The 16,048-nt window shown below is 39.2% G+C and overlaps 1 protein-coding gene across 2 annotated transcripts in view; it reads right to left on the bottom strand.

Annotated features, from left to right (window-relative positions):
* The window catches only part of LOC124605511 (E3 ubiquitin-protein ligase Ubr3), a 297,916-nt gene that overhangs the window by 187,191 nt on the left and 94,677 nt on the right, over positions 1–16,048 (bottom strand). For both annotated transcript variants that reach the window (XM_047137248.1, XM_047137249.1), the window contains exons 8-10: positions 13,887–14,066; positions 13,537–13,763; positions 1,726–1,881 (exon numbers count right to left, since the gene is read on the bottom strand). In XM_047137248.1, the coding sequence (XP_046993204.1) occupies positions 1,726–1,881; positions 13,537–13,763; positions 13,887–14,066 (563 nt within the window). The remainder of the gene's footprint in view (positions 1–1,725; positions 1,882–13,536; positions 13,764–13,886; positions 14,067–16,048) is intronic.

Raw genomic sequence — 16,048 nt, 5'->3', positions numbered from 1 at the left:
GCACATACAAATGCTCATGTTGTAGATACATACATAAGTTCTTTAAAGACTGGTTTTGTAGTGGAACTTTTTGTGACTCAATATATGGTGAGGCTATTGTAAATAACACAACCAAATCTATTCGATTAAGAAATACAAATGACTTAGTCATCTATGAGAGGCACCCTCATGAAGAAGAGGGTAAAGTTTACTTAAAGACAGAAATTACGAAAAGAAGATGTAATGGCTGCTCGGAAAAGAAAGGAATTTCATTAAGTAACAGTGTTAGACAACACATAGACGTGATCTCAGGAGGGCATCAGGATGGCGACTGTAACCTGCAAAAGAAAATGCATTCACATCAGCTAGAATGAGTCTAGAAAACTTTAAATCCTTGTAAAGACTTGTGGAAGAGTCAGGGAAAGCGATGCCACTCAACGAACCCACCCAAGAGCCTCTAAAAAAAAACGGAATACAAGTGGCTAGTACAGAGAGCCAAGTCAGTCAGTACCAGTCAGTCACTGCCGTACTAGTCAAGTACACAGTCCCCGTCACCGAATTGTCTCGAGCAGTATCACAGGTGATCCCTCAAAGTTACTATGGAGTGACACATTCATGCAACTGCAATGTGGCACTGAAAAGTCTGTACACAGTCAAGTAAGAGGAACCGAGTTTCTTTTTGCCTGTTAAAGTGTTTGTTTCTACACTCAACAAGTAGTAGTAGATATTTTCTGCCTATCAGCATATAGAGAGGAATAAGAATTATCTTTCACTTGTATCCAGCTGTGGTTAAAAAGTACCGACTGTGTATTCTCAGAACAGGATGCAAGTGGAATGTTGTTCTCTGATGGTGAAAGGCAGGACACAGGAACCAGAGATTGCGCCAAAGGCCTACAATACAAAGGACTATGATGTACTCACTGGTTCGCAAGGACATGGAGCCACTGCAACACCTCTCTCTGAATAAGGTTAAACTGTTGAGAAAATACATTAATTCTGAATTGAATCCTTAAGTGACTGCAAGCCTATTCACTTCTTACAAATCACAAACATTTCCCTGTTCCACAGTCTCCCATGCTAAGCAACCTAGGAGTCTCTCCTCCTCTTATTCCATCACACTTAACTGAGTAGACTACATGATTAAAAATATTGTTGTCAGCATCCTGATTGTGTTATGCAGGCCACAGTTTTATCCAATATGGAGACAGGACCTGTGTCAGGACCCAAAATGACACCTTCATTAATGGTATGTTAGATCCAAATCTTCCTTCCTTACTTAATCCTTGTGCTATGATACTTTCCCAGATTAAAAGTGCTCTGTCTGTGACATTTTTCTTTTAATTAATAGGAGAAAACTTTGGCTGCATGTCATGGTTTATTGTTCTGTTGAGCTCAACTATTTCATCTACGTCTTGAAAAGAAGAGACTTTCATTTTAAAAGATGACATGTTCAGCTGCATACAGGCATGACAAAAAGAGGATTACACATTTGAATTTTCAGCCAAAGTCTTCTCCAGAAAGGAAACACACACACACACACACACACACACACACACACACACACACACACACACAAGCAAGCACACCTCACACAAACATGCCCGCTATCTCCGGTAATTGTTGGCCTTCACTTAAACATTCACATCCTACTTTTGTTTAACTGATGACAAAAATAGTACATAGAACAGCTAACAACAAAAATCCCACATACACAATTAAGCTTATTAAATTTTAGGAGTCTCTTACCTGAACCCTTAGAGGATGCATCATGATGAGTGAAAGTAAGTCTGGTGGTGGCAGAACCTCCCGCAATGTAAGCCCCTGCAGCCTTATTGCTTGGCACATAAATACTGATAGGTACCGATGCAGTGGAAGGTGAAATGACACCTGAAGACCATCAGGCTGTTCAAACAAAAAAAATATCTGTGCTACAAAATGAATAAAAATACACACTTACATCGTAACGTACAAGAGACATCTACCTTCCTTTTTCCTTAAGGTTGTTAATCTCAAAACTTCATTTCCCTCATTTATTCTGTTTTGGTTGGTTGGTTGGTTTGGGGAAGGAGACCAGACAGCGTGGTCATCGGTCTCATCGGATTAGGGAAGGATGGGGAAGGAAGTCGGCCGTGCCCTTTCAGAGGAACCATCCCGGCATTTGCCTGGAGTGATTTAGGGAAATCACGGAAAACCCAAATCAGGATGGCCGGACCCGGGATTGAACCGTCGTCCTTCCGTTATTCTGTTTTCTACCTTCATCTATCATATACATATTTCTTTGCAACCACAGGGTGTGGGTCATATTTAGCTAATTTTAAGGCAGTACAGAAAACACTGAAATTTTGACTGCTACAGTGTAGATATGTTGCACAATGGTATTAAAAAATAATATTTTCTAGCAATGTGAAGTTTGTTTCAAAGACTTCACAACTTAATGAATTCTGTACAGTTTTTTCTCTTTAAAGTTGGTACCAATGAACTTCGCACAATCATCATCTTTTACATTTGATATTCATGAAGAGGTACATGACAGAAGAGCACGTTCTACAGCTGGAGATATTAAACATCCAAGAAACATTTGTACATGGACTGTTCACAGAAGTTGGAATTTTTTATCTACATAATGCACTTAATAAATGTACAGTACTGAGACCGACAAGGAAATATGAGAGTATAGCTTCCTTTCCAGATCTTAAATCCTCACAGTGATTTTGGATATTACACCCTCTCAATGCTGTAATGAAATTATCATGCTAGCTGCCAATATTACCATCAGCCAAGAATATTAACCAAATAATGTTTGCAATAATAAACATTCCAATAGCTAAAATTTGCCAAACTGTGGTAATATTTGCAAGTAGGTGCCTACCAGATGCTACTGACTCAAGAACTCTAGCCAATACGTAAGTGATCAAAAGTATCCAGACACCTGGCTGAAAATGGCTTACAAGTTCGTGGTGCCCTCCATCGGTAATGCTGGAATTCAATACGGTGTTGGTCCACCCTTAGCCTTGATGATAGCTTCCACTCTCACAGGCATACGTTCAATCAGGTGGTGAAAGGTTTCTTGGGGAATGGCAGCCCATTCTTCATGGAGTGCTGAACTGAGGAGAGGTATCAATGTCAGTCGGTGAGGCCTGACACAAAGTCGGTGTTCCAAAACATCCCAAAGGTGTTCTGTAGGATTCAGGTCAGGGCACTGTGCAGGCCAGTCCATTACAGGGATCTTATAGTCGTGTAACCACTCAACCACAGGCTGTGCATTATGAACAGGTGCTCGATTGTGTTGAAAGATGCAATCGCCATCCCCGAATTGCTCTTTAAAAGCGGGAAGCAAGAAGGTGCTTAAACATCAATGTAGACCTGCACTGTGATAGTGCCACGCAAAATAACAAGGGGTGCAAGCCCCCTCCATGAAAAACATGACCACACCATAACACCGCCGCCTCCGAGTCTCACTGTTGGCACTACACACGCTGGGAGATGACATTCAATGGGCACTCGCCATACCCCCTCCTTGCCATCGGATCACCACATTGTGTACCGTGATTCGTCACTCCACACAACATTTTTCCATTGTTCAATTGTCCAATGTTTATGCTCCTTACACCAAACGAGACATCATTTGGCATTTAGCGGCGTGATGTATGGCTTATGAGTAGCCGCTCGGCCATGAAATCCAAGTTTTCTCACCTCCCACCTAACTGTCGTAGTACTTGCAGCGGATCCTGATGCAGTTTAGAATTCCTGTGTGATGGTCTGGATAGATGTCTGCCTATTACACATTACGACCCTCTTCAACTGTCGGCGGTCTCTGTCAGTCAACAGACGAGGTCAGTCTGTACGCTTTTGTGCTGTATGTACCCTTCATGTTTCCACTTCACTATTACATCAGAAACAGAGGACCTAGGGATGTTTAGAAGTGTGGAAATCTCACATACAGGTGTATGACAAGTGACACCCAATCACCTGACCACGTTCGATGTACGTGAGTTCCGCTGAGCACCCCATTCTGCTCTCTCACAATGTCTAATGACTACTGAGGTCGCTGATATGGAGTACTTGGCAGTAGGTGGCAGCACATTGCACCTAATATGAAAAACATATGTTTTTGGGGGTGTCTGGATACTTTTGATCACATAATGTATGAAGCACATTTTCTTCCAAAGATTTCCATTAAAAAGCAAAACCTGGAGTTCTGGGGTACAGAAGCTATTGTATCCACAATGAGAAACTGTTTTGTGGGGATTTTGAGCTCTGAATGTTACTGGACTTTAAGATACTGTCATCATTTAGTAACAATACCTCAATACTGTAACAGAATTTTCATGGCCTTATTTTGATGGTGTTATTTGCTTAAGATGTTTGATTCCATCAAACTGGCATAGCTCACCCAATAATTACTTTCAAGTATTTCTATCAGCAAAGTACTTAGAATTCTGCTCTTGTTGTGGATTTGTTTAGAGAGAAGTTTCCTGTCCAGCTTACTTTCACATATTGTCTGATTAAATCTTGCAATCTGTTCCCATGAGAGGATTTGTTAAGATTGTTCCCAAAATCGTACGTGTGTGCCAACAAACCACAACCAATTTTTACACTACTCAAAAAATTTATAGAAATACTGTTGCCCTGCACCCCTACACCGACAAGAATGGTTCAAATGGCTCTGAGCACTATGGGACCTAACTTCCGAGGTCATCAGTCCCCTAGAACTTAGAACTACTTAAACCTAACAAACCTAAGGACATCACACACATCCATGCCCGAGGCAGGACTTGAACCAGTGACCATAGCGGTCGCGCGGTTCCAGACTGTAGCGCCAGAACCGCTCAGCCACCCCGGCTGGCCACAGACAAGAGTATGGCATTAGTTATGGCTGTCATCTGGACACCACCATAGTACAGAAAGAACGATAAATGGGGTAGTTAGTACTTTGCCTTCCAGGGAGCAAAATTCTAAGTACTTGCTGAAAGAAACAATCAAAAATAGTAGTGTTTTCTACTTCTGTGTTTCTTTCAGCAAGTACTTGGAATCATGCCTCCAGAAAGAGTACTGGTCAGCCATTCTGCCTCCTTGTAATTTTACAATCTTCTGAATTGAATATTCCTCTTCACACAGGTTTCAAAACCTGGGACTCCTTCTTCCTAAAAGAAATACTTAGGTGAAGATGGAGACTGAAGGAAAGGAACAGGTCACTCAGAACCCATTTTACCTCTAGGGTTCCTCTCGATTCAAGAGTAGCACAATTAATTCACAAGAAAAAATTACAAGTGAACAAACCAACCCAGAAAGCTACACTATGAAACTATAAAAACGAGTCCTTCGGATTAAGTCCAGCAAAGGTGAACATAATGCTTCCAGAATGCACAATTGAATTAGCTATTGGAATTACCATATATGCACAAATAATCCATACATATTTTTTCAGCTACAAACTGGGGTGCATCAGTTAACTGCAATAAGATTGGTACTGCTCTGCCACCAACAACAAATCCCATTAAATTACAGTGTTGTTGTGGCCCCAGTCTGTGATGTGCCTGTGGCACACTAGAAGTAAACTATTAACTTATTATAAGACTGCAAGTTCTTGTTATCACTCGTACACAACTAAAGAGAAACTCAAAATTACTGAAGAAGCAGAGAACATTGGAAACTGTGCATCGCAAAGAGATTACAATGTAAGCAAAGATTGTATTGATTAGTGAGAAAACACACTGTGGCTTCATGAAACGAACGGTAATTTGTGAAACATCCTGACCTCCAAAAAAAGACACTGTGATTATGTACATGAGAAATGACAATACGGATATGCAGTGATTAGTGAAATGTGCCAACTCAAAGCACTGTCTTTAAATCAAAGAACTAGGCATCAGTTGTTTCAAAGCTAGCTGCGGCTGGCTATCAAGATTTTTCAGTCCAAATGTATTAGGCTTTCAGAGGAAAACTACCATCACTCAACAGCTTCCGCATGATTATGAGGAACAAATAGTGAATCTTCATAACTATGTGATACATTTGCACCACAAACATTCCTATATATTATCACAAACTGGCAACACAGATCACGCACCTGTCTATTTTGGGATGCCCCTCGACAACACAGAGAACAGGAAAGGAGAACCAAGTGTCATGTTATGAAATGGTGGAATGAGAAGCAAATGTGTACAGTGATATCATGTGTGGTGATGGACAGAAGTTACCATCTGACACAACATTTGAAAGGAAAGTTATTCTGAGAATATCAATGAAAGGCATATTGGTGAGAGCAAATCCGAAACTGTGGATGGACAATGATCTTTGGTGGTGCCTGTTTGGCAAGTCACCCTGGTGCGTTACTGACTTTATATACCGTGGTGGTCTTGGACACCTTCCGTGGATATACAACTGAGGAAGTGTGAGACAAATTACTAAAAGGGCAAACTGAACTGGTCGTTATGCCCGAAGGCCTAATATCCAGCCTGCAACCTTAGGTGTGTGTACAAATTGGCCATTCAAAGCAGTATACACAATGGATGGACAATGAAAACCACAAGTGAAAAAGTCAAGCAGCCAGATTTGTTCCACATCTGTGAATGGGTGAAATGTTCACAGGACTCCATTCAATTGCGACTGATGGAAAAATCCTTCAAGAAATGTGGTATCACAAATTCAATGGACAATACCAAGGACGACATTATATAGGAAGATGCAATGATGACAATGATTATTCTGCTGATGAAAAAAATTATGTTAGCATAATTTTTTGTAAATAAGGAAGACATTCTGTGGGAAGATGATGACAATAATGATTCTTCTCCTACTGATGATGAATAGAATTATGTTAGAATAATTTTTTTGTAAATAAAACACAAATTAAAGCCAATATTTCTTTTTTTCTCCCTTAAAATTCGGTTGTGCAGATTATTCAATGACATGGATTATTCACTTATATCCGCTATTGGCTTCCATTTGCATAGTTGACTACAGAGCACCCACATCTCTTAGGTGTAAGTGAAAATAATGGTATTCTGTGAGGAAGACCTGTTGAATCTAAAAGCTTTTAATTCCCAAAACCTTCGTCAGCTAACATTATACTGTTTCTGAAGAATACGCGAAAGTAGCTTTATGTAAAACAGAAATACATTGGGATCAGGTGAAACTAGCACAGGATTTCCACAAGGATCATCTTGGTTCCTCTATTGTTTAAGACAAAGGGTGGACACACCTTATATAAATGTCCACTAATAGTTGTCCTGATACTTTTGATCAAATAGTGTTTATATCTCTAGACAATAAAATGCTGTATGACTAGAAATAAAACTAAAAACTAAACTCCGTCCGAACAGGTCCTGGAAGACCTAATGGTACCAACCAGCCGCCTTGTCTTCCTCAGCCCACAGGCGTCACTGGATGCAGATATGGAGGGACATGTGGTCAGCATACCACTCTCCCGGCCGTATGTCAGTTTACGAGACTGGAGCCGCTACTTCTCAATCAAGTAGCTCTTCAGTTTGCCTCACAAGGGCTGAGTACACTCCGCTTGCCAATAGTGCTTGGCAGACTGGATGGTCACCCATCCAAGTGCTAGCTCAGCCCGACAGTACTGAATTTTGGTGATCTGACGGGAACTGGTGTTACCACTGCGGCAATGACGTTGGTCGTATGACAAGAAAGTACTGGGTAAATAAGCACCTTGCAACAGTAGCAACTGAATATAGAGATATGCAGAGATTAACGAAAAAGAGTACGAAAAGCTCCATCCATAATAAACTATGACAGGCCATACAGACAACCAAATGTGCAAAGTGAAGTTAGGATGAGCTTCAAATTTCAAAACCACAGCTTTTGCAACATATCAATGAACAAAAATGCAATGTTTTAGTGATGGAATGACAATGTGTGTTAAAACAGACACATACCCAAATTTCAAAATAATTTTTATTCAGTTGTAGCCATTTGAACTGTGATACTTGGGAACTTTGCCATCAGTTACTAAACCTTGTTTAGCTACTAATAACAAAGCAACATTCAGACTATTATGTAACTTTGTAATTAACACAAACATCTTGTTATAGAAAACTACTATTAAACTAAGACAACTTGTACTACGCCTTCAACATTTGTAACAGCTTTAGAAGGGGAACCCAAATATCCATTCCTGCTGCTATTTTATGTCAGCTCATACTTTGTGATTAATATAGACTAAGAAGAAAATATCACTAACTTGACTTCGTATTTCAAGGAGAAAAAAGCACAATTGCAAGATATCAGCATTGAAAATCAAACCCACGCAAAAATTTAGGCCATAATTCTGAGAGTACACAGATAAGACCTCCTGAAAGCACAGGTTTCAAATGTTTGCATTCATCATTTGTTTGTTACCTGCCTCTGCCCCACTGCAGCCGTCTAATGCCAAAGCACAAAATACTGTACAACAGAGCGATAACTGAAGCTCTCCTATTCACAAGGGAAGAGGACGGGGTATGGGTTCACATATGGCAAAGGTTTTTCAAAATCTCATTCAAGAACACATTATTTTGCACAAGAACCCAATAAGTAATATGAGTATGAAGTATGTCAGTATCACACACATATGTGATCAATATTATTTTAACAATATTCTCCTAGTGATATTCTGTAGGAGTTTATAAATATATATATAGTCCTCAAAATCAAAATAAATAAACCAAAGCAACTGAAAAATTATTATGAAATTCAGTATTTTTCATTTACAATTTAATTATGCCAGCCACAAAGAAGACTAGTGCAACTCGCACAAATTTAGTTCACTTCAACAGTGTCAACTTTACAGTGCAAAGAAGATAACGCATAACAGTGATGATGATGATGATGATGATGATGATGATGATGATAATTAAACAGTGCTGTACTACTACTATAATGGCATACTCATTCATTTCATTAGTTCACTATGTACTTGTGAATTGCAACATAAAGGTGATTAAAGCAAAGAGATCCCTGGTGCCACCTACTTGGCACAATGAACACAGCACTATCGTTCGTTTGTTCACAGACATTGTGAACATAAGCCTCTTCCTCACTCCACTTTACAGTACTTCACACTCAGGCATTAAGTGGCTGCAGGGCAGAAGACCATAAGTGTGTACTAGCAGAATTCTGGGCCATATTTCTGTGTGGTATCAATTATTGGGGTTAATACCTTGCATGTGGAGTCTTTCTCTCCTTAAAATATGAGGTTAATTTGGTGATGTTTCCTTGTAAGTGCACCTGCACAACATAAAAATAGAAATTTTTCAATTTATACCAAGCTATTTGAGAGCCTATCTAGTATATTCTGTATCATATTTTTCACCTTATCCACTGTTTATGTTAAATGTGTCCTTTAATAAGTTTATGTAACTTTGTACCTTAATGTCTACTCTACTATCATACAATTTTAAAATATTAAAACCCAGAGAACAACATAATCAAGTGTATCCCAATTATTCTTCGTGTACACCACAAATATACACTGCAAACCAAGCAGGACTTGAAAAGCTGATGCAGACCTCAAGAAAATGCAATAAAATCATGTGCAAGAGACAAGATTTCCTCTATATCGTTATTGTTCACTCATTATAGTCTCGAAAATTCATTTTCTATGACAACATTTTCACAAAAAATTCTGCCTAGGAGCTTTAATTGCTGCACTTCAGCTTCTTGCTCAATCTTCCAACTCTGTTACCTATCACAGACAGATCTGAATACCTTACAGGTATACTGTAAATAGCAGGTGGATGGTTGGCCCACTGTTTTGAATATCTTGTCCTGGTCATAATGCCACCTGTCATTAACATTAAAACATTTTGTTGAGAACACTCACTCAGAATGCAGCAAGCAAATAAATGCACTTATGCTCACCATGCAACTATAAAAAAGGTTTTCCACAGTGGAAGATGTGCTTATTTGACACACAAAAACCATGGAACATTTTCTGGCTAGGGTTTAATAGCAAGAATACTACAGATTGAAATGGTCATGATTCTGAACGATTCTCACATTTGCGTTATAGAGAGTGTGCAAAACTGCAAGAAATTCAGACCATGGGTGAGACTCAAACCATAACTCCCCTGAATTAGAGTCAATTAGTTACTGGAATGCTACCATGCCTTTCAATGTGATCATTTGGAGTCCAACATACATAAATCTGAATGCAAATGCAATCCACTCTCATATTTCAACTGCTGCTGGCTTTTTTTTTTTTTTTCTTTGTTTCTTTTTTTTCCGTAAAGTGATATCTAGCTCCCATTATTGAGATAATCTGGAATAAAAGTAATTCTGAAACTGAACATGTAAGTATTTGGTTTGTTTCCCATGGACAGAAATTGCACAATACGCTACTTATGCTGCAGTGCCAGTCAAGTTTCTTGTATCATCGTCAGTGTCAACGAATGGGAAGTAATATTTAAATAAGGACACATCATTACTCAGCAAATAGAAAGGGCACTTAGCAATAAACAGGCACAGAAAAAGGACAGAAAACTGATATGAGAGAGAGAAATCCATGGTTACCTCCTCACTCTGCTGCCTGATAGGTGTGGGTAGCAATCTTTGATGAAGTGGGTTCGGAGAAAATGGAAGTGGTGTGATGTGGTGAGGGTTGATTCTTAACAGTCACCTATCTTGACTGTGCACACACTAACTTGTCAGCTCTTGAGCACAAACCTTACTAATATCTTTATATCATGAAAGATAGATAGATAGATAGATAGAGAGAGAGAGAGAGAGAGAGAGAGAGAGAGAGAGAGAGAGAGAGAGTAAAAAAAAAGATTACCAGACCATTAAGTAATTTACCATCCTTTCTGTCTGTCCGTATAATGTTGAGCACTAATATATGAGATGTAAGCAATAAATTGCATCAAGTATGAATTCCATGATGTCAAGAATACTTTCTTCACTAGTGTAAAACAGTTTTGTCTTGACAAGTAAAATAGAAAAGTGTCCCCTCTACCAGAAACGTAGATGGATGTAAGAAAGACATCTCACGTATGATTAATGCTATTTACATTTACACATACTACATTTTCTTTTTTGCTTTTATATTTTTATAAACTGCAAGGGACGCAGTAGTAGCGTGAAAAGCTGCAATGTAAAATATAGATGGCATGTTTCTCAAAACAGTTAAAACTGTTTGAAGATATACAAAGTTATATTCATGCCAGTTCTCAATAATGTACAATACATGTTGTACCATAGCCCAAGATTCAAAATAGCTGCACTTAAGCTCAAGTGATGAAGCAATGTACAAACAATAGCAGAAAAAACTTAAGAAACAGATATAAATGGAGTACCATTTCCATTCAATTATGTTAAAACTATCATTATGTTGGTGACAACTAATTCAAGTAAGACCAGAAAATATCAGAACACTGACATTACACACATAGTCTGATGTCTGTAAACTTCCAGTTAACATTGGTTACTATACGCACACGCTTATGCACTAATTCGAGACAACAGATACAATCAACCCACCAATTTCTGACATTCTTCTGTAGTACCACATTTCAAAGGCTTCTATTGTCTCCTTGCCTGAATTGCTATACTCCACACTAGTTGTTGTTGTTGTTGTTGTTGTTGTTGTTGTTGTCATCAGTCCTGAGACCGGTTTGATGCAGCTCTCCATGCTACTCTATTCTGTGCAAGCTTCTTCATCTCCCAGCCTACTGCAGCCTACATCCTTCTGAATCTGCTTAGTGTATTCATCTCTTGGTCTCCCTCTACGATTTTTACCCTCCACACTGCCCTCCAATACTAAATTGGTGATCCCTTGATGTCTCGGAACAAGTATGTTGAGAAAATACTTCCTATTTCATGTCAACAAATCTCCCTTTCTCAGAAACACTTTTCTTGCTGCTGCAGGTCTGAATTTTATATCCTTTTGACTTCAGCCATCATCAGTTATGTCGCTGCCCAAACATCAAAACTTACTGACTACTTTTAGTGTCCTATTTCTTAATCAAATTCCCTTGCTGATTTAAATTGACTACACTCCATTATCTGTGTTTACTATTGTTGATATTCATTTTACAATCTCTTTTCAAGTCACTATTCATTCCATTCAACTGCAACTCACTAGCCATCTCTGATGGACTTGCAATGTCATCAGAAAACCTCAAAGTTTTTATTTCTTGCCCCTGAAATTTTAATTACCTTTTCAAATTTCTCCTTGGTTTCCTTTACTGCTTGTGTAATGTATTGGTTGAATAGCATTGGGGTGATCCCACAGCCCTTCTCACGCCTTTCTCAACCTTCTCAACCACTGTCTCCCTTTCCTTTCCCTTGACTCTTACAACTCCACTGTGTTTTCTGTACGAAATGCAGATGACTTTTCTCTCCCCATATTCTACCCCTGCCACTTTCAGAATTTCAAAGAGTGTATTTTAGTCAACACTGTCATAGGTTTCTCTAAATATAAAAATGTTATAAATGTAGATTTGCCCTTCTTCATTCCATCTTCTAAGATATGTCGAAGGGCCAGTATGTCATCACATGTTGCTAAATTTCTCCGAACACAAAATGATCTTCCCAAAGGTTGGCTTATACTAGTTTCTCCAGTCCTCTTTAAGTAATTCGTGTCAATATTTTGCAGCCAAACGTTTTAAGCTGATAACTCTGCAATATTGACACCTGTCATCACCTGCCTTCTTTGGGATTTTTAAATTCTCCATTAAGTCTGATGGTTTTTGTCCTGTCTAATATATCTTGCACACTGATGGAATAATTTTGCCACACTGGATTATCCCAAGGATCTCAATAATTCCGACGGTATTTTATCTACTAAAGGAGTCTTGTTCCAACTTCAGTCGTACAAAGTTCTGTTAAATTATTTTCATAATATCATACCTCTCATTTCATCTTTATTCACTTCCTACTCTCCTTCTCTAATATGTCTGCAAGTTTATTTCCCTCGTACATTCTAACTATATATTCCTTCCACCTTTCAGCCTTCCCTTCTTTGCTTTGTATTTGCCATTTGAGCTCTTAACATTCATACATTTGTTTCTTTTCCCTCTAAAAGGTCTCTCTAACTTCCCTGCCTCTATCTTTCCCATAATCTTGTATGCTTCTACAGTATTCCATTCTCATCTAGTCATTCCTGCTTTTGCCAGTTTGCACTTCCTGTCAATCTCGTTTTTCATTTTGCAGACACCTTTATTTCCTTTTGCCCGCTTCATTTGCCGCATTATGATATTTCCGCCTTTCCTCAACTGATTCAGTATCTCATTCTTCATCCAAGTATTTCTACTGGGCTTTGTCTTTTTGGCTTTATCTTTTAGCTTATTTGATCCTCCGCTGCCTTCACTACCTCATCTCTCAGGACTATCCAATTCATCTTCTATTGTGTTCCTCACTTCTATTTCAGTCAACTGTTGCCTAACGTTCCCTTTAAAACTCTTAAAAACCTCTCGTTCTTACAACTTATTCTAGTCCATCATCTTAATTTCCTGCAATTCATGCCAATACCTTTTGGCCAGATTCCACATTTGATCCTGAAAATGTTTTTTGTTTAAAATGTGGCATATGTAACTAATTTTAAGTGTTTTAAAAACCCACCGATTTTGGACTAGTAAAGCCAACAGCATCCAGCCACTCTTGAAGAGCATTCCTGCATATTGATAGTACATTTCTTGTCAGTTCCACAGTAGAACAGTCAACAAGGTGACATGCTAAAGCCCACATGGGGTATGCACTAGCTTCTAGTTCAGCTGAGAATGCTGCGTAGTAAGTATTGGGCTCAAATTCAACATGTTGAGTAAGTTCTCGCTGGTTTACATTCATGCCTGAAAAAATAATAGTACAATATCACAAAGAAAATTTGAAACTGGTGAAGCAAATAATTTACATCATTAGTAGTCATTAGTATATGCCACACCATACTGTAAATACAGAACATGAATAATTACCTTGAAACATGGAAAGAAAACCAAACCACATTTCTAGTAAGTTGTCATCACTCATAAACTTAATAGCGACTGGGCGGTGTGAAAGAACATTATTCAGATCCGAAACAAGTGGCCAGTAGCAGTGTTCCTTCATTACATGGCGGCCACAGTCCACAACAAAGTGAGAATTCTTGCTTGGATCTGGTAAATAAAAACATTAAATCATATCACAATCATTTTTAATTTGCTTCTGAGACGGTACCTGGGAATGAAGATAACATGGCAGTAATAATATATATACAACATAACACATCTGCACGTGCGATACTATACACTTTCTTTTCCATAACTGCTCTAAGTGCCTCATAAATATTTACCACTCCATCCAACTTCATTCTCAAAAAAATTATTTCACTTTTGAGGGCTGAACTTTGAACCAGGCTGTAACTACATTCAATCAGAGCAACATTGGTTACTTCTTAAGAATTTTATTAACTGGTTGTCTAAAAATGTATTTCTCTGAGACAGAGAATGGGGAGTCCCCACTGTCTTTTAGTTTCATAGATAACGTGTATGTCTCACAGTGACCATGAACATCTTAATTTTATGAAACAGCTCGGCTCCTCCTCTGGTATACTAGCCCGGCGACTCAAAGTTCAGCAGACGTCATGAATATTGATCTCAGCTGATAGGCGGAACAGCTACAGCTACGAACACTAGCACTGTCATGGTGCAGCACTGGCTGCGCTGTACTGCAATGCCAATAAGCGCTTGATGTAGCACTAAAAAGCTCGCTGTACCACAGTTATGCTGTCACTAGTGTATTCGTCTCGCAATCATGTCACTAGCCATAAAGCACCACTGTTCCTTGGTTTCCGTTTTACTATGTCTTGGTTTCTCTTGTTGATTACTTTCTGGACTTGCTTGTTTGTAGAGCAGTCTTCATTGAATGTTTTCCTTGTTGTCGTCTTCTGTAAATTAGTAGTGTGCCAGGGATGCTAAGACGCTGAAACTATTGGGACAGCAACAGCTGCTACTGCAGGAGCAATCACAAAAGCAGTTGCGAGATCACTTTCAGCAGCAGCAGGCAAAATGAGTTATTCCACAAAGAAATTCAGCTTCTGGAGGATCAATTGTAGATACCGAGTACCCACCCAATACAGGCAGCAGTCACTTCCCAGGTGGAGAGTCAGAGAGATGCATTTCTGCCTTTTGATGATGCTTAGGCATTGGAACACTAATTTACAGCAGCTGAAGCAGACTTTGCATCTGTCAGGTCACTAATGACGCTCTCCAACAATCGTTCTTCCTATCTAATGGCGGAGATTTTTTTCTTATAGAAGAAGTCGGCTCCTCTCTCAAATCCAGTCGCCCTTACTTTCAAGTAATTGTGAATGTTACTTTTGATCTATTATTCGCAACAATTCCATGTGCTTGTATCGTAATTCAAATTTCATCAATACCACAAGCTACCTGGTTAGTCTTATTGCTCTTGCGTGACTGATTTACAGGGGATGAGTCACCACTGCGGTTTCATTTGTGTGAAGCCAGAATGCAAAATCACAAGCACAAGCTCTAATTCTAGATGTAGTGGTCCAACTGGCCCCCAACTGAGAAATACGCATGCCAGCTCTTAAGCTAGACAACCCGTCAACGCAAACTATTCTGATAATGGCACACACTTTTGAAAGGATTGACTACTAGTAGCATGCAGTCCAATCACTGCGTTGTGCCCCAGGATTGTGAAATGCCTGTAAACTACTTCCCAGATGGTGTAATCGTGATTCATCACTTCAGATGCACCAATGGCCTCTGAACAGCCAGTCCATCCCTGCCACCATGGGCAATAGGGTCTTTCATCCTGTCTAGACTGCTTCACAGCATACGTGTGTGTTGTTTGTCTGGATTACTGTGTGCATTTCACCCATTTCTGGAAAAGATGGGCACCTCCAAACAGTCTGCCAGAAGCCAGCATGACAATCAGAAACAGTTCCTTGCATGCATCAAGGAATAGTGCATGAATCTCAGATAATAGTTCCCGATGTGATCATTTCTTTCACAAGTTAATTATAAACTTCAAAATTGCGAACACAGTCACCCCTTTCCAGGTGGACACAAGAATTACACTTTGCTTGGTAAACCTCCAAATGTATGCTCTTGTGGATTCCCCAGCATAAGTCCCC

The sequence above is a fragment of the Schistocerca americana genome, chromosome 3 (assembly GCF_021461395.2).
Source record: "Schistocerca americana isolate TAMUIC-IGC-003095 chromosome 3, iqSchAmer2.1, whole genome shotgun sequence".
In the NCBI taxonomy this organism is placed as follows: Eukaryota; Metazoa; Arthropoda; class Insecta; order Orthoptera; family Acrididae; genus Schistocerca; species Schistocerca americana.
This window is presented reverse-complemented; position numbering and strand designations above follow the sequence as displayed.